At 39.5% G+C, this 23375-nt stretch overlaps 1 protein-coding gene across 5 annotated transcripts in view; it reads right to left on the minus strand.

Annotated features, from left to right (window-relative positions):
* Nucleotides 1-1261: 1261 nt before the first annotated feature.
* The window catches only part of igdcc3 (immunoglobulin superfamily, DCC subclass, member 3), a 66413-nt gene continuing 44299 nt past the window's right edge, over nucleotides 1262-23375 (minus strand). For all 5 annotated transcript variants that reach the window (XM_077594877.1, XM_077594878.1, XM_077594875.1 and 2 more), the window contains 12 exons: nucleotides 22314-22458; nucleotides 21155-21285; nucleotides 20749-20886; nucleotides 18356-18514; nucleotides 15772-15937; nucleotides 8375-8622; nucleotides 4514-4678; nucleotides 3817-4005; nucleotides 3425-3529; nucleotides 3176-3311; nucleotides 2856-3063; nucleotides 1262-2690 (listed from right to left, as the gene is read on the minus strand). In XM_077594877.1, the coding sequence (XP_077451003.1) occupies nucleotides 2550-2690; nucleotides 2856-3063; nucleotides 3176-3311; nucleotides 3425-3529; nucleotides 3817-4005; nucleotides 4514-4678; nucleotides 8375-8622; nucleotides 15772-15937; nucleotides 18356-18514; nucleotides 20749-20886; nucleotides 21155-21285; nucleotides 22314-22458 (1931 nt within the window). In that variant the 3' untranslated portion in view covers nucleotides 1262-2549. The remainder of the gene's footprint in view (nucleotides 2691-2855; nucleotides 3064-3175; nucleotides 3312-3424; nucleotides 3530-3816; nucleotides 4006-4513; nucleotides 4679-8374; nucleotides 8623-15771; nucleotides 15938-18355; nucleotides 18515-20748; nucleotides 20887-21154; nucleotides 21286-22313; nucleotides 22459-23375) is intronic.

Genomic DNA, 23375 nt, shown 5'->3' on the forward strand with positions numbered 1-23375 from the left:
TTCACATCAACTAAGAACTAAGAAAGACCATGAAAGCTATTTAATCATTGGTGCACAACATGAGGATTAAATGTGTTGTGTGTGTATTCTGAATTCTGTGTGTCAGCCTGACTTGTTCGCCATCCAGTGAATGCTGGCTATATTTACATTTAAGGTTCAACTGATTTAGTAGTACTTTTTTACTCTGCTTGTTTCCTTAAGACCTGAACAAAAGCACAGCCAAAAGTGAGGTAAAAGCAAGTCCCTATAATGCTGCACAGCTAAAAAAAACTATGGAAAGATTAAGATTCTAAAATTATGACAATCCATCTCCAACCTTCAGCTCTTTGGCTGTGGCCATTGATGTCCCGTATGACTGTGCTTCTGAAGCTCAGATGTGAAGTGATTATAAAAGATAGAGAAGTATAATGGTGCTTTAAGGGAGAATGATAATAATCAACAATTCTAGTGCCTCTCCCATGCTTCATTTCAGTGTGATTTTTTTTTCCGAAGAAGTTCAAATATTTTATTAAGATTCATAGTGTATTGACCCTGAATAGTTCAGCACTTGGGACAAACACTGTCATTGTTGTTAAAATCAGAGGACAAGGCTGGTGAGTTTGGCCTTCTTTTGAGTGTAAAGAACCTAAGTAAAGGATAGATTTTTTTTCAAAATTACACTTTTTCAGCCTTCAAAATAAGAATCACAGGCAAATAATGGAGCTAAGAAATGCTGATGAAGGGATCTTTGAGGTAAGCTCTTGCAATGCACACAGTGTTTTTGGACACGTTTGTCATGTATGAGGTATACATTTACATGTGAGGAAAATTATCTATTGTTGTGAATGTGGTGAGAAATCGTGTTTGTCTTTGTGCAATGTAAGATACTGCCATTTATCTTAGGTGTAGCTTGCCTCTTGCCCAAGGTCAGCTGCGATAAGCTCTACCGCACTTGTGACCATAGTGAGGAACAGTGAGGGAGAAAAAAATGGATGGATGTCATATTCTATGGGTGACAGACAACCTAACATGTAAAAAGAACCTGATTTATTTTGCCCATGTGTATTTCAGCATCCTCTAGTTCTTACGTTCTAGAGTTTTCCTTTTTTTTGAGATCTGAAAAGGGTTATGGTAATGCAAGCAGCAGAGCTGAAGCACTGTAACTTGCACCTACTCTTCTTCACAATCTAGATTCTAGAATATGTAGTGGCATTAACCCTCTCAGATTGCGCTCAAAAGTGACTGAGTCAATGATCCAATCATTGAAGTCTACTCACAAAGGTTTAAAGTATGTCTTCCCAGTTTTAATCAGTTTGTGCTTGTTTTTTTAAATAATGAAACAAAACACAAACCAAACTTACAGATGAACATTATACTACATTGACACACACATTCTCACGCGCACAGCCATATCACTAATTTGCATCAACTTGCATTTGATCGAGCATGAAACACTTCATTTAGCATTAAACGTTGTGAAAACTGTTGTTTGCTGCAACATATTTTAAGGAGTGTTTGTTCTACAGAAGGAATTAAAGAAAGAAAAGGAATTCAAAAGGAAAAAATACAATAGAAAATAAAAAAATCCCCGAAACTATTTTTAAAAAATGGAACAACAAAGCTAAAACAATGAAATTCAAATCACATTATATTATATTAAATGTGGTACCGACTGACTGTAAATACAGACAAAAAATTCTTCAAAGGAAATAAGGAATTTTCATGATGCAATTATCATACAAAGATAAACTACAACAGTGACAATGTTAACATGTTAATTTGAGGTAGAACATCAACTTCAGCATTTGGAAGTGCTTTATGTTGGAAATTCGTTTTTTATTCTGCTTTAACAAGCACAAGTGGAGAGAATTCTTGACATCTGAGGTAGTGCGGCACCTGATCTTGTAATTTTGACCCATCATTTCCTCTGCATGTTAAGTTAGTGTGAACACAGGGGAAGATAAAGTCTGAAAATGCTTCCCACAACACATTCATTCCGGCTGAGGTAGGTTTTTGTTGAATAAAAGGTTCACACGAGCCTAAACAACAGGCTGGCTGTATGAGGGCCCAGAATTCACCACCGAAAAAAAGGAAAAAAAAGTCCTGAGACAGAACTGACTGACACCCTGGAAGAAGGCTCAGGTCTTCTGAGAGCAATAAGATGGAATCGTTGGTATGTCTGAGCAGGCATCTTTGACATCCACAGAAAAGTAGCAATAAGACCAAAAACTTATAACCACTCTGACAAAGAGATGATCCAGATACAGTTTTTGTATGTAAATACAGTACACTGTATGTATCTTTATAAACTTAAAAATGATCATCTTTGTATAACAAGGACATTTGGGGCCTCTCTTCTGTGTGTTGCAGAACACCAGAAAATAGACAACCAGACAGTGAGCGTAATTGACACTTAACTGGTAAATCTAGCAAAAAAACTCCCCCAAAACCAGTCCTAGAGTCTCTAGAACTTAACTTACCGATAAAAATCTTTGCATGAAATGCAAACTACGTACTTTAAAAGGAAAACCTGAGTGAGAGAGAATCTGAGTGGACACCTCATTCATTGATTAGCCTTGGTTCTGTTTAGCCGCTCTTGTTGCAGGGGACTCCTGGAAGTGCGTGGTGTCCCGCACGATGGTGAATTCGTCCATCGGTATTGAGGACAGTTGGGTGACATTTGGTGAGTTGGTTAAGAGAGTTCTCTCGGCCTAACGGCACATATACAGAAAAAAGGGGATATATTTCAGAGCTCAATTTTAAAACATTAATCTTTGGTGCAACAAATACTTTATTGTAGGCTCCCACTGCAAATGTTAGACTTTTGTTAATCGTAACAACACATCGGCAGCAGAAACAGCTCTGTGAGGACTCACCATTCGTGGGTCTAGTGTGTTGGGTTGAGGGAAAAGTCTTTCCAGCTCATTGCTGTCAACTGCTTTGTTCCCTTCTGTGCTACAATTGACCTCTATTTCTCTTATAGTGGCAGTGTTCAGCCCAGAGCTCTCTTGGGATGAAGCAGATTCCAGTGCTGCACTGTGTGCTGCCTGGGGGGTGGCCTGAACTGCCTTACACATCATCAACCTGAGGAATAGGAGAACACACAATTTAAAACGCTAGACTAGCCAGATGCACATAATATGACAGACATTAATCCCTAACATGGGATATCTCCAGGCTGTTATCGCGGACACACCTTCCACGGTAGCTAAAAACCAGGAAGAGAACGCAGAAGATGATGCAGGTGACTCCAATGTGAATGCCAATTATGATGCCTGTCGTGGATGTTTTGCTCTGTTCATCTTGCACGCAGTCACAGGAAGCATCTAGAACTGGTGTGATAGGACAAAGCACTGTCAGTACAAAGAAGAGCAGAAATAATCTGTATTGAATTATACTAAAAGTAAGTCTAGGGAGTGTAAGGCTGTTTGGGCCAAGCAATCACCAGATTTCTCCAACGCCTCTTGAAGTGAAACAAACCGCATGGTGGCATTGCCATCCCCGTGTTGGTTGTATGCCAGTAGATTTATCTCATAAACCAGTGAAGGATCTGCATATAAAGGTACAGATTGAAACTCACCACATCTAATATGTCAGTTGACTGTAAGAAGGAAAGATCACACAACTTGTGGAACTCTTGGTTAGTGGGAGATGATGGGCAAAACACAGTAATGCCAAATGTGATCAACAATTGATAAAATTAATATAAAATCTCAATAAATTAAAGACTTTTAGTCCAGTGAAGAATATGTTCTCGTAGTGAAAATCTTACATGAAAAGCACATGTCAATGAATGTTAACTTTCTATTAGGTTCTGAAAGCCTTGCGACATCTTACCCAGCTGAGTGATGTTATATCGGGTAGCATTGCGGGGTAAAAAAATGGGACCAGTGAACACTGATGCGTGGGCTCTTCTGTAATACAGTCGGAAGCCTTGATGGTCACCCATCTTGGTGGAAGCTTCCCATATTGCTTGGACAACACTACTATTCACAACTTTGGCAAAAAGAGAGGGTGGCGCTGGAACTGCAACAAACACAACCAAAGCAAATCATGACAAATTGCAGATATGTTTGAGTTTTTATTGTATTTTAATTTATATCATACATTTCAAATGTACGGACGTTTGATAGCCAAATTCTTTTAAATAGGTAAATCAATCAACACCTTTTTTGTTGAGAAGGTTTAATTAAATTAAAAAATGAAAATTTCGACTTTCTAGTTTTTAGGCAAAGTTATGTACAACTAAGGAACTCATACCAAAACACCAAACCACTTGAAAGAAGGATCAGTTCTCTACCACATCCTGAGCCAATAACTATCCACACTCAATTTCACACCTAGAGACAAATTTGAGTTCTTAATTATCTAGCCTGACTGGTCATGTATCATGTACATGGCAAAGCTCAGCCTGGATTGCCAGACTATCATTTATCTTCCCTAAAGATAAAGTTCACAATTCATGTACAAAAAGTGTACTACATTGTGTTAACTACTGTTGGGACAGATGTGTTGAGTGCGTGTGTGTTCTCACCTTCCCCATGAGTGTTTACTGTGGCGCGATCTGATGGTTTGCTGGCACCATATGACGTATAGGCTTTGACATAAAAGGTGTAACTGGTGGAAGGCTCAAGATCTCGGATGATCTGCTGGAGCGTCACCTTACTGACCGCCTCTTCATACTCCATCTCCATGGAGTCTGATTGTGGCGGATGGAAGGAAATAAGGTCAAAGAAGAGAAGTCTTGGGGAAATCAGAGTAGAATTTGATTTTGCTTTTACATTCAAGTGAAGTTATAAAAACATAAAGAGAAGAAACAATATATGGTGCCTGTGATTATCGTTCCAAAATGGTTTTCGGAATTTGGATTTTTCATAAGTAGAGACGCATTTTACATGAAAAGGCTTTAATTCATTCCAACCCGTTCTAAGATCCCAAATATTACCCCGGAAACCCTTTAAAAATGATAAAAGTATACCACTCTTATATGAAATATGTGCAAAACAGAAACACGAGGATAAAAGATAAAAAAATATTTATTAAGCCTTTAAATTTAATAGGACTCGAACCATAATTGTCCAGGGGCCAACATTGACAATCAAAGAATAATGATGGATTAACCGCACAAACAAAAACTCAAGAAACAACATGATACAACTCCGTGACGAACGAAGGTCTAAGGCAGCGGTCACCAAACTACGGCCCGCGGGCCGGATACGGCCCGTCAGCACATTTGGCCCGGCCCTCTGAACAATACCAGAGACGCTATCGGATTTTTTTCCTATTTGGCCTCCAGAAAAAAAATCCTAGGCCCGGCACTGTCAAAGAGAGAACAGAATAATGGCGAAAAAGTTAGGTAAGAGAAAAATTGATTCAGAATGCAGGGTATTTAACCTGCAGTGGACAAACGATTATTTTTTTGTTCAATGCAAAGAAAAGGCTGTTTGTCTTATCTGTCAAGAGACGGTGGCGGTATTCAAAGAATACAATCTTCGCCGACACTATGAATCCCGTCACAAAGACAAGTACGATAGCTTGCAAGGCCAAATACGAGCAGACAAACTCTCAAATCTAAAAATTGGACTACTGTCTCAGCAGAATACATTTGTACGCCAAGCTCAGCTGAACCAGGCATCCGTTCGGGCCAGCTTTCGGGTTGCTAAACTGATAGCAAGCAGCGGTAAGCCTTTCACTGACGGAGAGTTTGTTAAGAAATGTATGGATGCTGTCGCGGAGGAAGTGTGCCCCGAGAAGAAAGATGCATTTAATGCCCTTAGTCTGTCGGCGAGTACAATCACCAGACGCGTTGAAGAAATTGGGAGTAATGTATATGCCCAGCTGCAGCAGAAGACGAAAGAATTTGACTTTTTTTCATTAGCACTGGATGAAAGCATGGCTGTGCAAGACACAGCGCAACTGCTCATTTTTATTCGTGGAGTTAGCGCAAACTTTGAGAGGGAGTTATTTAGGTATTATTTATTTCATAAATAGTGTTATTTATTTCCTGTTTTTTCTGTGAAGAACTCAGAGAGGGTTATTAAGTTATTATTTATTTCATTAATAGTGTTATTATTTGTTTCCTGACTTTTTTCTGTAAAGAACCTGGAAATGGTTATTTGGTTATGTGTGGCTTTCTGGAAAACAATAAATTAAGCTCCCCTACGATCATCACACTTTTTCTGTTACAAACTGACACCGGCCCTCCATCAGAGAAGGGAATAGTTATGTGGCCCTCACAGGAAAAAGTTTGGGGACCCCTGGTCTAAGGCATACCACAGATATAGCCAATGGGAGCAACACCAACTGAATTTTTAAAATTTCGTGTTTGTAATGTATCTCATCTCATTTTCTGAACCGCTTTATCCTCACTAGTGTCACGGGGGGTGATGGAGCCTATCCCAGCGGAGACCCTGAATTGGTGGCCAGGCAATCGCAGGGCACAAGGAGACAAACAACCATTCACGCTCACACTCATACCTAGGGGCAATTTAGAGTGTCCAATCAGCCTACCATTCATGTTTTTGGAATGTAGGAGGAAACCGAAGTACTCGTAGAAAAGCCATGCAGGCCCGGGAAGAACATGCAAACTCCACACAGGTGGACCGACTTGGATTTGAACCAAGGTCCCCCACTGTGAGGCTGCCGTGCTAGACACTCAGCCGACGGGCTGCCCAATTTCACGTTTGCAAACCTGTAATTTCTTTCAAATCTAGAGACAAAATGTTCTATTAAGACTTGTAATCTGAATATTTTGTATGTAGAGACATTTGTAAATAGAGGTACCACTGTATATTCATCTGTTTCCCCTCTGTTTAATGACGATGACAGATTCACCATTTTGTATATTCATTCATTCATCTGTACCGCGCATCCTCGCAAAGGTTGTGGAGATTGCTGGATTGGACTCATTGAACTTCGGGCGAAAGACAGACTACACCCTAGATGGGTCGTCACTCAGCAAGGGTTGCAGAGGTTGCTTTCCCAGCAGGCTTCGGGTGAAAGGCTTACCACGCCCTAGACTGGTCAGTCAGCCGTAGGGCAGACAGAGAGACAAACAACCATTTACACGCATAATCATACGGCCACCGAGCGGGAGTCGATCCCACTCTTCCCCGCACCGAAGTCAGGCGAGTGAACCACTACACCATCAGGTAGGTGATTTTCTGTTTTGCCGTATCTTAATTAATAATCTAGATTTGGTTTAATGGTCCTGGGAATTAAATTCAGAGGTGGGCGATAACTGGGAGGGGTATTGCATTTGATTGCTTTTAATCCAGAGATTACTCAACGTAGCTGTAATTTACCGCCAGATCAGGCCATTCTATCCTGGAAGTGCAATTGCAACAACCATATTGACCCTAGCCTGGGGCCTTTAATTATGTACGAGGTAAACATACTAATGAGAAGAGCAGCAAAGTCTAACTCATCTAGTAAAATATGATAGAAAAGGTGTTGGGCATAATGGGTTTCTTTAATATTACTAGTTCCAGTAACTAGTATCGTAAGGCATTACTCTTATTAAAACAAGCAATAATATTTCATTATTGTTGCTTGTTTTAAATTGGTAGGATAGGGTTTAATGAACCCCAATCCCACAACGGAATTGTATTATTTTTTTCGCAAAATTACAAGATCAGCGCTTCTTCTCTTGTTTATACATCCATGTCTGAAATGGCGCCGGCCTGTTAGTTTTTAATAAATACATCGTCAGTAGTGATAATCCACGTGGCAGAACACAATAGTGTTCATCCATGCTGTAAACACATCACTAATGGATAACACTTTCATTAATTGGTTGTGGCTTATTCGTGTTGAGTTCTGGAGTAAAAGTGCTGCTGTTAAAATTAAGAGAAACTCATGTGCTGAGAGCCAGTGACCGGGAAAGTCCATCCAAGGGTGACCCGGGTACACCCGGGCTGTGGTCGCACCAGGCAGAGACCCACTGTGAACCCGTGCATGGCCCAGCGTGGCCTGGTGAGGCCGCGAGCGCCGAGCTTGCGGTTACGACACCAGGCAGGTATATATATATATATATATATATATATATATATATATATATATATATATATATATATATATATATATATATATATATATATATATATATATATATATATATATAAATATGTATAAAGGTGGATTATACTAAATTCACTCACAGAGCACAGTAAAGCATATAAAACTAATCTTCCAATAGTTCATATGAACCTACTAGCTTATATTAATTTATATCCTGATCAAAATGCATATCGTGTCAACATATTAGGTCAATCTTCCATTGTTGTTTGGCTTTTAAGAGTATATCTTGAATTTCACAAGGCAGGAGTTCAAGCTTTAAACCTGACATTAGTCAGAAAAAAACACCTATGCAACTCATTTGCATTTGCATGCTCACCCGGTGTTCTACGGATGTGGAGCACGTAGCCGATGATGTCCTGTGTGTTTCGATCAGGTTCGCTCCAGGACACCTGGATGGTGGTGGGTGAGAGGGCCTTGGCCTGTACATTGGTAGGCACACCAGGAAGTCCGTCAGCCCAGAGCACAGTGAGACGAGCGCTAGCTTGCGTGGAGCCGGCGCTGTTCTCAGCAATGCACTGATAGATGGCTTCGTCATCTTGACTGATGCTGTATATCGTCAGCGTACTGTGGAAGACGGAAAGAGTTTTTCTGTTAGTAACATGGAAAAAGTGCTGCTGAACCCAAGGTGGCAAGCAGGCAAGTTGGACACTAAAGAATCCCTTAATTAAATGTTCAAACACTTCGTATGCACATTATAGTTGTATCCAACATTTAACATGTGCATTTATGGTATTTCGAACTGTGCTATGCTGTCCGTTTTGCTACCGCAACCAAGATGGCGCCGTTCAAGTGGCAGCCGGTGGCGGTAGCTCCGTCCACTCTTGCTCGTTTTGTGTTTTTGCTGCTTTTCTGTCTTAATGATTTGATTTGGTGATTCTTAATGATCCCATTTACTTTGATTTGCTTTGTAATTTGTGCTTTTGCTTTGTTGTTCTGTGGTCTTTGCGACTGTACTGTCTAACTTATTACTATGCCTTTCCTGTATCTGCATTCTCACCCTCTTGCTACTGTCACAATGAAATTTCCCGAATACGGGATGAATAAAGTTATCCAATCCAATCTAATCCATTTATAATTCAATCAGGCCGCAAGAAAACTTTTCCAAATTTTTGAACTGTAATGTTCACTGTAAATAATACATCAAAATTAATGCTTTATAGTCCTGCTGTTGATGAATATATTGGATTTATTATGGACATTATTACACTCGTAACACTAGAGGAGTAGCAACCCTTTAGTACTGAAATGTATGTGTAACATTTTCTGGGTTGCCATCCTCCACTCACTACACAAACAGAATACTTCTGACAGCCTTTCGTATCAGCAACAAATGATGTGTTTGCGTACAATCATTGTGACCAGTGACAATTGGTGAGAGAGGGTCACCAGTGAAACCTGACTTGAGGTCACTGCCAATCCAGTGTAGTTCAGCAATAAACACAATGTTACTGCCGACGTGTCAATCACAAACTTGCATATTCACTGGAAAAAAAATCTGTCCAACATTCAGCATGGCGTTTAATGTTTTCTTGTCTAGCCTGCATCTTTTCTGTAAGTATTTTTGCTGTTGTTATTGTTGTGTCATGTGTTAAAATTTTGAGCTCACCATTGTTTGACGGTAATTCACATAGACTCTTCTAACATTAGAATCTTCTTTGGGCTAACTGTATTTTTGTCATATCTGATGAGCGTGGTTGTTTCCCCATAAAATGTTTCTGTTTAAGGTAAGTGTTAGGCCACAGCTGTGAAGGCAACCGACATTCCTTCCTACTAGGAAAAATACACCGGAGGTATAAATAGGATCAGACAAATTGATGGCTTAATCCCTTTTGTGTCACAAATATCACATGAAACAGCAATTCTCTTTTTTAAAAAGGTGATAGTTGGTTCTTGGGGGTAAGTATGCAACTGCAAAATATCCCAAGATTCAGAGAAACAGATGGTAAGAGTAAAGGACAAAGTGTTTGGGGATTTTGGGGAGAGGGGGTGGGTAAGTTGTTTGCTTGTCTTGTATGAGCTCTAAAGCCAGCCTGTCCTCTCCTGACAGGATGACACCATCATTTAACCATCAGTTCAAGGTCGTTTCACGGATTGATGCATAAGACCAGTGGGCCTGACAGTGGGGCCTTGGGTCTGTTGTTCGACCTCTGGGGGCGTGTTAGCTCACCATTGTTTTTGAGCGGCACCCCTTCATAAATATAAGAAACAGTCTGCCCATTCTGAATCCATCGTAAGGCAATGGAACAAAGAGTAGAACATAAGGAAAAGGTGGGGGAGAGTAGAGGGGCGATGGTCAATGAGCCGTCTGTGGCTTAAGAGGAGGGAAGGGCCCGGTGGTAGGACTGATTACAAGTAGGGTCAGAGGTCAAGGCCAATGCCCAGGACCTAGCCTTCTATGATTCATGTGATGTAGGCTGAGGGGTGTGGAGAGCGGCAGCAAAAAAGAATGGAATTCTCTTGGTGAAAGAAAGTGAGAAAAAAGGAATAGAGAAGAAAGGAAGGACCAATAAAGAAAATCTTGTGGGAGGAGAAATGCCATTTGCAAAGAAGCCCGCTAGTTCAAATGATAGCTTTCCATTAAAAAACACTTTAACTGTGTACCTTTCTCTTGTATTATAAACTATTCACACACAATGGCCAAGAATGAATAGAATTTCATTAGTGAAGCTGTTAATGCCGCCTGAGAGTGCAGCATTCTAACTGTAAAAGAGCCTAAATGGATATAAAAAAATCAAGCGTCCAAACGCCCTCGTGTCTTAATATGTCAAGAACATAGATGTGTACATATGTATGCATGAGTGTGCGTATGTATTTTTTTTAAACCATCTGCCAAGATGTTAGCAATAAGAAAAGCTTCCCCGAAGTGGCCATTTACGTAGGCAGCCAATATGTTCTGACACACAAGTGATGTAAGGTGCAAAGGGCAACACATTTGGAAAATGTTATGTTCAGTTGCATGCACACTAAATGAGTTGCATTGCTGTGCTGTCTGATCTTTGATCAATTTGTGGCCATGCATTTGTGTGTGCTTGAACGATATAAACAATCGATTCTCTTTCTACCCTTGTCAGATTTCCTCTTGAAGATCACGAAATATGAACAGTTTAAGGGAACGGTTGTATGTGCAGTGTTGTATAAACACACACACTCATTACCAAACATTCATTAAAATGGGCTTGTTGCACTCCAGTAATTGAGGCCCCCCTGCTGTGACGCAAATATACATTGTACTGGATATGGGAACGGAAGCAGTTGGATTGGGTAACTTTATTGGATAACTTTATTCATTAAATGAATAATAATAATGAATAACAATAATGAATACAATTTACATGTTTTTTATTTTGTATTGAATGCCTAGAAAAATCAACAATAGCAACTACAAGCAAGAACTGAAGAATTCAAGTTTATATATTTTTAGATCGTTGTTAAAAACCGTAATAAAGCATTTAATAGACAGACATCAGGACATTTGGAAATGTCATCCAAAAAGTCTTTGCAGTATTTTGCGGCAAAATATAGTCCAAATTGCACAAGCTGTCTTCTTCCGAATTTGATTGTTTATTTTTTGTGTCTCGTGTCTTTTATGTTTAATCATGCCATGCATTCAATCAACATGCAATTTGTCTTCACCTATCATATATGGATCGTCGAAATCTTATAGGTGGCAAGCAAACAGTTTTCATCCATCTGGACTGTCATGTTGCCTTTTACACTGACCAACTCTCATTTACAGCACGCTCAATGTGTCTCTCATTAGTCCTCCGAACAAATTTATTCAGAAATGTCCAATGTAGAAGGCAAAATATCCATTAAATTGCAGGCAACTGTTCACTTTGAATGAGAAGGCTTACTCAGGAAATAAGTAGTACACTGAAGCGACTGTGTTGCATCTGCATCACGACTACAAAAACGTCTCAAACCAATGTTTACCAGTTTGCCAGTTTTCTGCGATGAGACAGATGCAATCACAAAGGCTCTGATGAGAATGCGAGAATTCAGCCGCGATCTCACGATAACGTGAATTCCACAGAAACATGAAGGTGGCATGTGCCACCGTGACTGCCATTTGTGAATAAACTATGGATAAGTGCAACCTTTATTTTTTGTTGTTCTATCAACAAATAATTACATTGAAATTGTCATGAGTTAGTCTTTTTTATGCATGAGGACATTACAAGCTCAGGAAATAATTAATTAAATATCTTATGTGTTCATGTAAATGGAAAGTATGAACAGATTCCATGATCCGTGTTGACAACAGTGCTTTATTTGCTTTAAGGAAAGTGGAAGTTTTATTTTGTATCAGTGCTAAACTTCCTTTCCAGCACGGGGAAATTGTGTCACTCTCATGCGGTCGGCCCCCGACGTCTGGAAAAGATTGACTTGTGCGTCATGACTACGATTAAATCCGTCACCTCGTAGATCAATTTGTCAGATAGATTGGAATGCTTGAAAAATCCTACAACGTCATGAATGCAAACAAACCGGAATCGGTATATATGAGCCTTTAGCCTTATCAGCCTTTTTGTCGTATTCAACAAAAAAAAAAAAAACTGTGAATCTAGCTTAATGTATGTTGTTATTCAGATGTGCATCAAAAGTCGAGAAAAAAATGCCACAGCTAACAGATTTTAATGATGAAAAAGAGCATGGTTACCCTTGTTATGAGGAATTTAGCTTATGGTAGATTAATAAAATGAACCTTCAGTCACTCAGTAATCAAAGACTAGTTAGAAGTGTGATGATCCCATTATATAATAATAGTGTCAAGTGGAACTATTTTGGTGGTCTGGCTACACCTGCTTCATCTTCTCATTTTCTCCACTTCTTGCATTTGCTTTTGTTTGTTTTTCTCTACAACAAAACAATTTCTTCCTTTGTTTTCTCTCACACGTCTTTTTCACCTCCCTGAATAATAAAGTGTAGGCCGGAGAAGGCAAGTGGGAGTGAATCAACATGCGTGCGTGTGAGTGATAGTGGTGCCGGTCCAATGTACTTGCTCCACTACACTGTAGCTATTGATCTTTTTCATGCATATGCAATAGACTTTCTTCCTACTTTTTTACTTATGAATAAAAAAGAGATGAATAGTGGTTGGTCCCTCGCTTCCACCTACAGAATAAATTGAATTCAGGATTGAGCCGTGTGTTACAGACTGGATGAAAACGCACATGTGCTGGGTCTATGAAGTATAGCTCCATGTGAACAATAGTTATGTGTTCATATAATACACAAAAACTAATATTTATTTATTTACTATATTTATCAATTCTACACCTACTAATTTACTTATGTGTTGTTAATGCTGCATGCACTCAGTACCACTTAATGTCCATGTCCAAAATCCAGCCTCCTAGCAATTTATGGCCTGTTGAGAATTGTAACCTGGCCTGGCCGCGAGCGTTGTGTTTTTTTCCACCTTTTGTAAGGCCTTTCAAGTTCTGGATTTTTGCTTGCAATCAGAAGCAAAAAAAATCTCAAAATTTTCAGTCGAACGCCGATTTGTTCGAAATCTGGGAAGTCCTAAATCCAAGGCTCCAATGTATATCATATTGATATAACACCTTTTGGGTAATATTTTTCAATGGCAGATTTAGAAAATGCTGTCTGTGAAATGTTGAGAATTGTAACCTGTACTTTTGCGAAATAAGTTGGAAGTAATGATAGAAATAAGACATTAGACCTTAGACATATAGTAGTAAATACTATTAACAGGAATAAAAGCTAGTTGATTTGTTGAAAGAATTAAAGTTAAAGAATTTCAAAATGCCCCCCTGATGCAGTAATATTACATACAGAAAGCCATTTCATTCATTTTTTACTTCATGTCCAATTCAAGGTTACGGGTGAATCCAAGCCTATCCAAGCACATACAGACAAATAACTGGTACTTTTGTATTTCGTTTCATACGAACTCACCAAACAGAGATAATAACCAGGATCTATCCTCTGCTAACTGCGAACCACATACTACATGGCCTGCCCATAGTTCATGCAAATACATGGTAGTAAAAGATAGGTGGGTACGGTCTGGCTCAATGTGCCATTAATCATCTAAATGATCTCGGAGATACAGTTGCTATTCCATCCCGTAAGCCAATAAAACAGTGACTGCAGCATGTGGACTTTATATAGTGAAAACATGGTTCTATACAACACTCATTGCACTCAGGGGGGCCACCATGGAAAACATCCAACATTTAGCCAATAAGACAAAGACCCATATTAAATTATGTGGTATAACAACAAACAAGTTATTACAGAAATTCTACCGCCAGGGATTTAACACAACTAGGCATTAACAAACTGCAATTTTTAATGTCCCAAATGTTGATTAATTGCTTCAATGAGACCTGCAACCATTATAAAAGGGTGGGGGAGACTTTTTGCACCGGTGAATCGTAATATAGCATAAACAAATTTAAATGAACTTGGATTACGATGCAGACACACTCAAAAATAAATTTAATCTAACCTTACACTAAACTTAGTTCAAATTTTGTTTTACATTTTTATACCATTCTTCCGGCCGGGTTGGCTCTGTTTGCCCCGCCTCCAACCTGACTTTTAGTATCGATGGGCTGTTTGGTGTTATATTCCCTTCAAAATATTCCGAAAATGATGCACACAAATGTCCTCACAATAGGATAACGCACGACCACTTGCCAACGAGAAGTAGTCTTGAATTAGCGATCGCTCCACCAACAGGAGCTAACAGGCTAAGGGGGGAAAAATCACTGAAAAAAAAATGCAACGCTCCGCCCAGTGCTCGCAGAGACAAAGAGGGAGTTGCGACCAGAAATATTACACGAGGAGTTGCGGAGCCAGTGCCCCTGATGTTCTTATGAGCAGCCAACGAGAAGTAAAATATACCTCGTATTAGCGATCACTCCGGCAGTGACGGAAAAAAACACTGAAAAAAATGCAACGCTCCGCCCAGTGCTCGTAGATATCTGTTATACACGAAAGAGATGTGGCAAAAAAGACAGTGCGCTACAATGATAAACAGCCTCTCATGTCTTGGCCACCTGGCTTTCTTGCATCTCGAAATTTTTCTCGTATCTAGAGATAATTATTTCCTCGAAATTTTACTCGTGTCTCGAAATGCTCGTATGTAGGGGTGCTCGTACATTGAGGTACCACTGTACAGGAAAGGCATAGTTACACATAGTTACAAGTTAGACAGTAGAGTCGCAAAGGCCGCAGAACAACAAAGCAAAAGCACAAAGTACAAAGCAAAGCAAAGTAAATGGGATCATTAAGAATCACCAAATCAAATTATTAAGACAGAAAAGCAGCAAAAACACAAAACAAGCAAGAGTGGACGGAGCTACCACCACCGGCTGCCGCTTGAACGGCGCCATCTTGGTATCTGCGGTAGCAAAAACAGATACAGACTCAAGAAAAAGACGTTGTAAAGATGTTTTTTTATGTGTCGCAGCTGTAGCTGCAGTAGAGGTTTTATAGTTGTTGTTTTTTTCAGAATGTGGGAGGAAACCAGAGTACCCGGAGGAAACCCACGCAGGCCCGGGGAGAACATGCAAACTCCACACAGATGGACATGACCTGGATTTGAACCCAGGACCTCAGAGCTGTGAGGCCGACACGCTAACCACTCGTTCCACCGCGCCGCCCGCACCGGAGATATTATCATTATTATTTAGTCATGTGGGCATAATAAAAAAATCTATTGTTTATTTTTGACTTTACCTGTTGTTGTTTCTGAGTTTGACGTTTCCACCAGGCTCCAGGATCTGGCCATTTTTCAGCCAGGTCAGCTGGGGCTCGGGCTCACCTTGGGCCTGGCAAGTGAAGATAGCAGTAGTCCCCACAGGCCGAGAAATAGACTGAGGAGGTTGAATAAACTCGGCAGGAGCTGTAAACAAAAAATAAATGTCAAAAATGTCACCCAAGAGGAAAATACTCAAGGAACCAAAAACAGAACACTATGACAGAGTGTAAATATAGCAAGCTAAAGAAGCACTATATTTTGGTCTGAATCCTATTTTACAGTGGTGTTAGTCGGCTTAATTAAAAGGTGTCCTAATAATGTGTAAGCAGGGAAATAACAGATACTGAAGAGATCATTTGTTAGTCGTAATGTTCTTTAAAACAATTAAACACAGAAATAAACAACAGTTTAGTAATATTACCTCTCGTTCTATATTACAGGCGAACACCAATGGTCGATCAGAGGTGATAACTTATTCATATCAAGCAAGGCAACTTTATGGGTAGTTTAAATCATAGTAAGTAATTAGAGTAACATCTGCTTACATTTTATTTAGGCTGCCGCTTTAGTTTAAGTTTATTCCACACTGGTGATTTTAAGTATTGCACTGAATAATTTATGCCTGAGCTTATTAATAAAGCGCGTGCTGAAGATATCTAAGAAGAAGCTGCAGTGTATTGTTGGAATAATGCCTCATGGTCGTGTTTCTCTGAAGGGACGGACCCCTGACTGAGAAAAGTTAGTAGGAAAATATCCATAAGAAATACTTTATCCTTACACACATGAGAGAATAAGGCATTGATACTGTAATATGAAAGAATACCCAATGTTTCACAACTATCCAGCAAATGAAACATAGCAAAAACAAAAAATATTCTCGAGCAGGATCCATAATCATGATAGATTTGGACTTATCAGTCCATTTTGCTTGACAAAAATCAATAACAAAAACACAGACATGGCAAATAATTAACATTTGTTTTTTCCCCTGTAAGGATAAGATGATCATCTTTGACGTGACAGGAAGATAAAATGAAGTATTGACTATGATCAATACTGCTAAAGCAAAGTGTGGTCTACTTTAATCAATGCAAGAACAGAGAATGAAAGATGTTTCTCGCTTGGGGACATGTTATACACAAGGATGCACACATTTGTTCTCATTGTCAAGGTCAAATCTACACTTATCTTTAACCTTGTCACAATTAACTTGGTGGATAAAATGAGAACCACAAGTTGATCAAAAAAAAACACTGAAGTGCATCACGTTTTCCGGATTACACAACAACATTTCTGTAAGAGTCTACGAAGTTGCATGCCTATTTGAGTCGCACTTCTCTGATACAAACAATAGTTTTGTTTCCCTTGCACTTGACGATGCCATGAACATCCTTTAAAATACGTTTGCAATTTTATTTAAATGGTATGTAGAATTGGAAAAATGATGTTAAAATCTCTTAATAATCTATATGCTGGTGTGCGAATTTTAATATTGAAACCCAGTTAAATAAAGTACTGTGATCCTTCTTCACTTCGCGGGTTCACTACACTGGATTTTTTTCAGAAAAAAAGTTCATAAAAATGTGAAAATCCACACTGAAACTCCCAAGCGGAAGCTACTCCCCTGTCTTCCGCTTGCCACTAAGAAAATGGCGGAAGAGGGGGTCTGTCCCTCCCAACTCAGTACCCAGGGAAAACATGGCGGGCGGTGGCTGTCATTTTTATCCAAGAATCGAGCTTTCTGAGCCTCTGTGAGGGTGGATTTTTATCAGAAATGCGAGCCCCGTGCAACCTTTCACCGTGGCGCTTATTTGAAAATAGAACTTGCTCGGCAAATTGGACAGCGGAGACCATCGGTGAAGGGGGATTTTTGTCAGAAATGCGACCCCCGGGCGACGTAATGGCGGAAGCCATAAAGACGCTAAGGCGAAAAAAGAGCCCGGAGGTGGAATGTCTCAGAAATGTGCAAACGTGCAAGCTCCAGGTGACATTACGGCCTGACGCCATCTGCCTTGTCCGAAAATAGAGCACTAAAATTACGGTAAATTGCTGATTTTTCCATCATGTGGATGTAAGGTTGGTGTGGAAAAATTAGATATTGAAATACTTTTTCCGTGTTTCTTTCATTCCTGTTTGATGAGAATTAATTTGTATTGTAAATATTGGCGACATAGTTTTATTAGGTGGTTTTCAGATGGTAGTGTGCCTTGTGATTTTTACAATGCAAAAAGTGACCCGCAGCAACAACAACAAAAAAACGGTCAGGAAACGCTGATGTAAAAAAAAACACAATAGAAATACTCTAAACTTCCGTGTGGAACATTGAAAGTTCTCCAGCCTATAAAGAACTTGAGCTTTACCATTTTGTGTAAAAGTAGCAGGAATGGACAGAGAAAAATGTGAAAAATAGACAATGTGCCTTACATGAAAAACATGGCTTTAGCCCTGACTGACTCAGTCAAATATTTGTTGGCTGTTATTCTGAGGCAAGATAATATTGTTGTCAAATAATGTTGTTTTAGAGAAACCTGGTTATTTAGAGTATGGTCTCTCCATTCTCACCTTGGACCACTAGAAGTCCCTGAGCAGTCCTTCGTACACGGGTCCCTGGCTTGTTGGCAGCACACACATAAACTCCTGAGTGCTGCACGCCAACATCAGAAATCATCAAGTTTCCTGTGCCGAGTACTTGGATTCCCTCCACTCCGATTGGGCGTCCATCTAAAATGAGAATGTGTAATAAAGAATTGGTTGAACGTAATGAAAGATAAAGATGAGGTTTTCCACAAATCAATACAATACAAGACACACTTTAGAAGCTCAGTAAAATGCGACTTAGTTGTGTGGGTCATTTCCATTTGACATTTGTTGTTGTCATTTGCAGTTATTGTTCTGTTTTTGATTTCCCGTTGTTTTTTGTCAGTGTCTTATGATTTGCATTTTATTGATTTGCCGTTGTTTCTGCGTTAAAATTTTTCATCTACAGCAGCTGTTTTTGATATTTTGTGACTTTTTTTCATTTTTAAAATTGCCTATAAGGTTTTTTTTTGCCACTGTATTCTATAATCTGAATTTTTTTTCATTATTTGACACTGTGTTTTTTGATTTGCGGTTTTGTTTTGCACTTTTAGGACACCACAGAGTATGCTGTACATATTACACATGCTGCAGCTTTAGCCATGTGTGTTTCGGTTAATATATATGATCACGTTCAAGGATGCAACTGCCAGTAACTGCAATGCTCCTTTCTTGAACTGTACTGTACTTGAGAACATTCAGGTAATGTTTAAATGTACAGGTAGGCTGCTGCGATAATCGAACGTTCAAGTTATTCATTCATCCATCTTCCATAAAGCACATCCTTGAAAGGGTTGTGGGGGTTCCTGGAGCCTAACCCAGCTGACTTTGGACAAAAGGCAGACTACACCCAAGACTGGTCGTCAGGCAGCCGTAGGGCACATAGAGAGACAAAAAAACATCCGCAATCACATTCTTACCGCCACCAGCGGGAATTGAGCCCGTGCATGCCCGTACCGAAGTCAGGCGAGTGAACAACTACACCATCATGTGACTTATCCATTTAATTGTATCTCTTAAATCATCAAAGAGTTCACAGTTCACCTGCTTCCTTAAGGAAACAATTACAAAAACAATTACAGCATTATGAAAGTACTTTGAGTAGTAATGAAAATGTATGGATTTTACCTACAGCATTGGCACCAGTTACCAACTTTAACTTTGCACGCCATACTATCTTTAGTCCTTATACACCCATTCCCCATATGTAATGACATTGGCACGTAATAGATTTCAAACAAGGATACAATAGATAGCAAAATAAGTGACTACCATACAAAACAACCGGACAAACAAGAATTTTAAATGTGCCCAGAAATAAAGTAGATTTTTTTAAAATAATTAAATCACAGCATTTAAGTGTGTGAGGGAGTTATCAATGACTTAGGGATGGGTTGAATTGTGCTAATAGGAGAAAAAAAGAACGAGCTCACTTAAATAGTGACATTAGCTCTGCTGGGGGAACAGTCCGTACTTCAGGGCTCAATGCCTTGTATTGTAGTTTGTTTATTCTGTTTCCATCATCATTAACCTCCTGCTGGACTGAAAAGTACCAATCTAGGTTTATTTAAACAGGAGCACTTTTGTTCTTTTTGCCCCTTTACTGCGATTTGTCTTTCTCTCGCATTCCCTTAGCCAGGAACTAATTAAGTTAGTGTCAGAAAAAAAAGAACTGCAGCTCACAGGGTGTGGTACAGCTTGATGAATGGCGCCAACCAAACTCCAAAAATTAACCAATGGGCAATGTGAAACTATGAGATTCATTATGCATCCTACCTCACCTTCCTAATTTCCTGTAATATGTACAAATCCTATCATGCTATCATTTTCATTCAAGAAACATTGTGTAAAATTGAACTGTCATATTTGATTATGTTTCAACCCTTGAGAGGAAGGCAACCAGTTTTTATTTGGAGCAGCAAATCAGTTTTGATAATTGAGAGGGAAAACGGATGCTACATTGATAAATGAATTAAGGCAGATTTGAATAATCGTCAAGAATTAAAATGTGCATCAAGGGAGAAGGAACCTAATTGCGTCTGTCTCAGGCCTATAAAGTAATTATTCTGCAGGATGTCCATTTCCACTGAGCTTCATGAAGGCATGTAGTTATCAAACCATGTTTATGTTTATCCTGCAGGTCTTCTGCGGTTCTATTGTATCACATCAACACGGCATATACACAGTTCATGTATGCAAATGGATCAGACAACATAACAAATGAAAGCTTTGGGGGTAAAAATACAAATGGGTTTATGAAAATCTCTCATTGTATCTAATGTATGACAGCACATTAATGGGTTTTCTTCTTGCGAAAACAAAAAAACAAACAAATTAACCAAAAAAATGACATGATCACAAGCAAGTTTTTACATTACCTAGCCTACTCCATGAAACAATGGGGCGAGGGTATCCTGTGGCAACGCACTCCAAAATGGCAGTCTGGTGAACAGTGAGGGTGAGATTTTCTGGACCGACTAGGATCATTGGTTCCTTGTAAACAGATGACTGAGAGCCTGGGAAAAAGAAAGGGCATTTAAGAGAGAAATAAGATTGATGGATGACATGTTTTAATATGATTTCTTGAGAGTGCCTTCGATCAATACCCTGTATTTGATAATATGATTTAGATAAACCATAGATTTGGGAAATCATGGTGTAATAAACGGAAGCCTCGACAGAACTCAGATGGCCTAATATCCCGTTAAGATTGTCAACAATGTGTTCCACAATAAGAAAGCCAGACCGCTGATGATGGATGTTAAAGTCGTGAAATGTAACAACCTGAAACAGAAAGGATGGCCTCTGTACTGTGTTTCACTCCTGCACTGTTATGAGCCACACAGCAGAACTTTCCACTGTCCTCCTCACGCAACCCTGTAATCTGCAAGACACCCCTAGGGAGAAGAGTGTACCTAAAAGAGAAAATGAGACATCAATTGTTTTGTCGTAATAGGCTTAGATTTTAAGTACCACACTTCTAGGTAATGCACATCCCATCTTTTCTGAAATGGCAACTAACATTGATTTATAGTTCTAGAACTAAATATATGCATGCAGAACGCCTGCCAAAACCAAAGAAATCAACAAATACAAACACCTGTATCGTAATTTTTTAGGCTTGTGTTCCGACGCTTTACAATAGATTTTGTAAAGCTCAGTTGGAGAAATAGGAAAATGCTTAAGTCTAAAAAGCAGAAGGAATGGCAGAAAGGAAATCCCATTTACCGGAAAAAGAAAACTTAGATCTTGAGTTTTATCTGTAAATTTTTGAAATTCTAATCGAGTTACTGTTGTGGTAATGAGAAAGAATCCCCAGCCCCTCTTTTGATTCCTCCAAATCAGTGGCCTAGAGGAGGGGTGCTCAAACCTTTTTACTCAAAGATCTACTTTTCAAGGAGCCAACTTTGCGGGATCTACCCATTTTTTCCGGACCCCTGACAAAGCTCAGCAATTAAGTATGCTGATGTTGTGCGTGATGCCAGCAGATAAAATAAAATAATGTAGGCAGGTAGCAATCGTGCTTAGACTCGCGATGGTGATGTTTCCCAGCTCAAATTCCATATAAAATATTACTACAAATTCAATCGTTGGATCAAATCTTACTGTCAGGCAATCTACCAATACTACCTTAGCGACTGATAGCTCACGATCGACGTATTGAGCACCCCTGACCTAGAGTGTATCCTACAGATGGTGGCTTGAATTTTTGACACGATTATAGTTTTTAGTGTCCCGTTAACAAATGCATTGGGATGGAGATTGGCAGGAGGACTGGTAAAGAGGGAAGTTCATACAAACCACAAATTGTCAATTGATCAAGTTCACTCCTAGTATGTTACTATTCTGTATGGTGAGGGTTAAGTACAGATATAAGCAGTGAACATTATACTCCACAGATACTATAAGATTTGATTTGTCCAACCCAGAGGGAGCCTCGTACCTCTTGTTCTTTGTGTCCACAGCTCGTCCGTCTTTTTCCCAGCTGATAACAGGCTCTGGCAAACCACGGATTTGGCACTGGAATCTGGCCACACCAGACTCCTCAGCGTGCACTGGCTCTGGTTGGACATGGAAGTTGGCCATGGCTGTGGGAAGGGAACAAGGGAAGGGTAGATTACAGGATATTTAATCATGTTTAGTAACTAAGGAACAATAGGATCTAAATATCAATTAAAAAAACAAGTGCACCAACATGATTTAAATTTAGTTAAGTGGTTTGTTCAGTTTTTCCTATGTATGTAGTGATCATTATGCACACAAAGCACTTTTTTTCAGGCCAAAAACAAGTCACCACTCAGGTTGTTGTTGTTGTTTTTATGGACACTATTTGAAGTACTACTCCTCTGTAATTTGGAAGCCAATCATTTTGAAACTTGGTAGACATAAATTAGTACCCAGTATCTATCAATCCTTGAAGCCTGATTTTTTTTTTTTTTAGGAGAGCCTAATAATTAACTGCAGAATTATTAGCTAGTAGTGGCAGCCTGCCTTAGTTTAGGGCTTATTGTCAGTGTGACATACTAGAGTGTTTGATTTATTAGTGTGACATGCTAGAGTGTTTGATTTATTAACGATTGCATGTAAAGAAGCTATGACGAGTTTGGATTGAATGTGTGTATCGGTGTTCGATTGGTGATCCTTGGATCCACATGGCAAGTGTGGGGCATGTTAAAGTAGATCGGTATTCGATTATTGATGTCTTAGCAAATAGCTTGAGGCACGGGAGGTGTGTTGAATCATTACAGTAAAAGTTGGATTGAACTAACAACAACATCTCACTGTTCTGATTATTTCCCCCTGTGTGTCAAGATCGAATGCAGGGTGTAACATTTTGGAGGCACCGCTGGGATTGCTGTTCAGATGTCCAGTGTCCAAGACCTGCTCACTGAATTCTGAGCCAGCTAAATCCCCCCAAACACTACAAACCAGGCAGATGGCAGTGAGAGGAGGTGTTGCTGTTTAAGAAGAACTGGAAGTTGGCGGTTGAGTACTTGTCATCTGA

This window comes from Stigmatopora argus, chromosome 2, assembly GCF_051989625.1.
Source record: "Stigmatopora argus isolate UIUO_Sarg chromosome 2, RoL_Sarg_1.0, whole genome shotgun sequence".
In the NCBI taxonomy this organism is placed as follows: domain Eukaryota; kingdom Metazoa; phylum Chordata; class Actinopteri; order Syngnathiformes; family Syngnathidae; genus Stigmatopora; species Stigmatopora argus.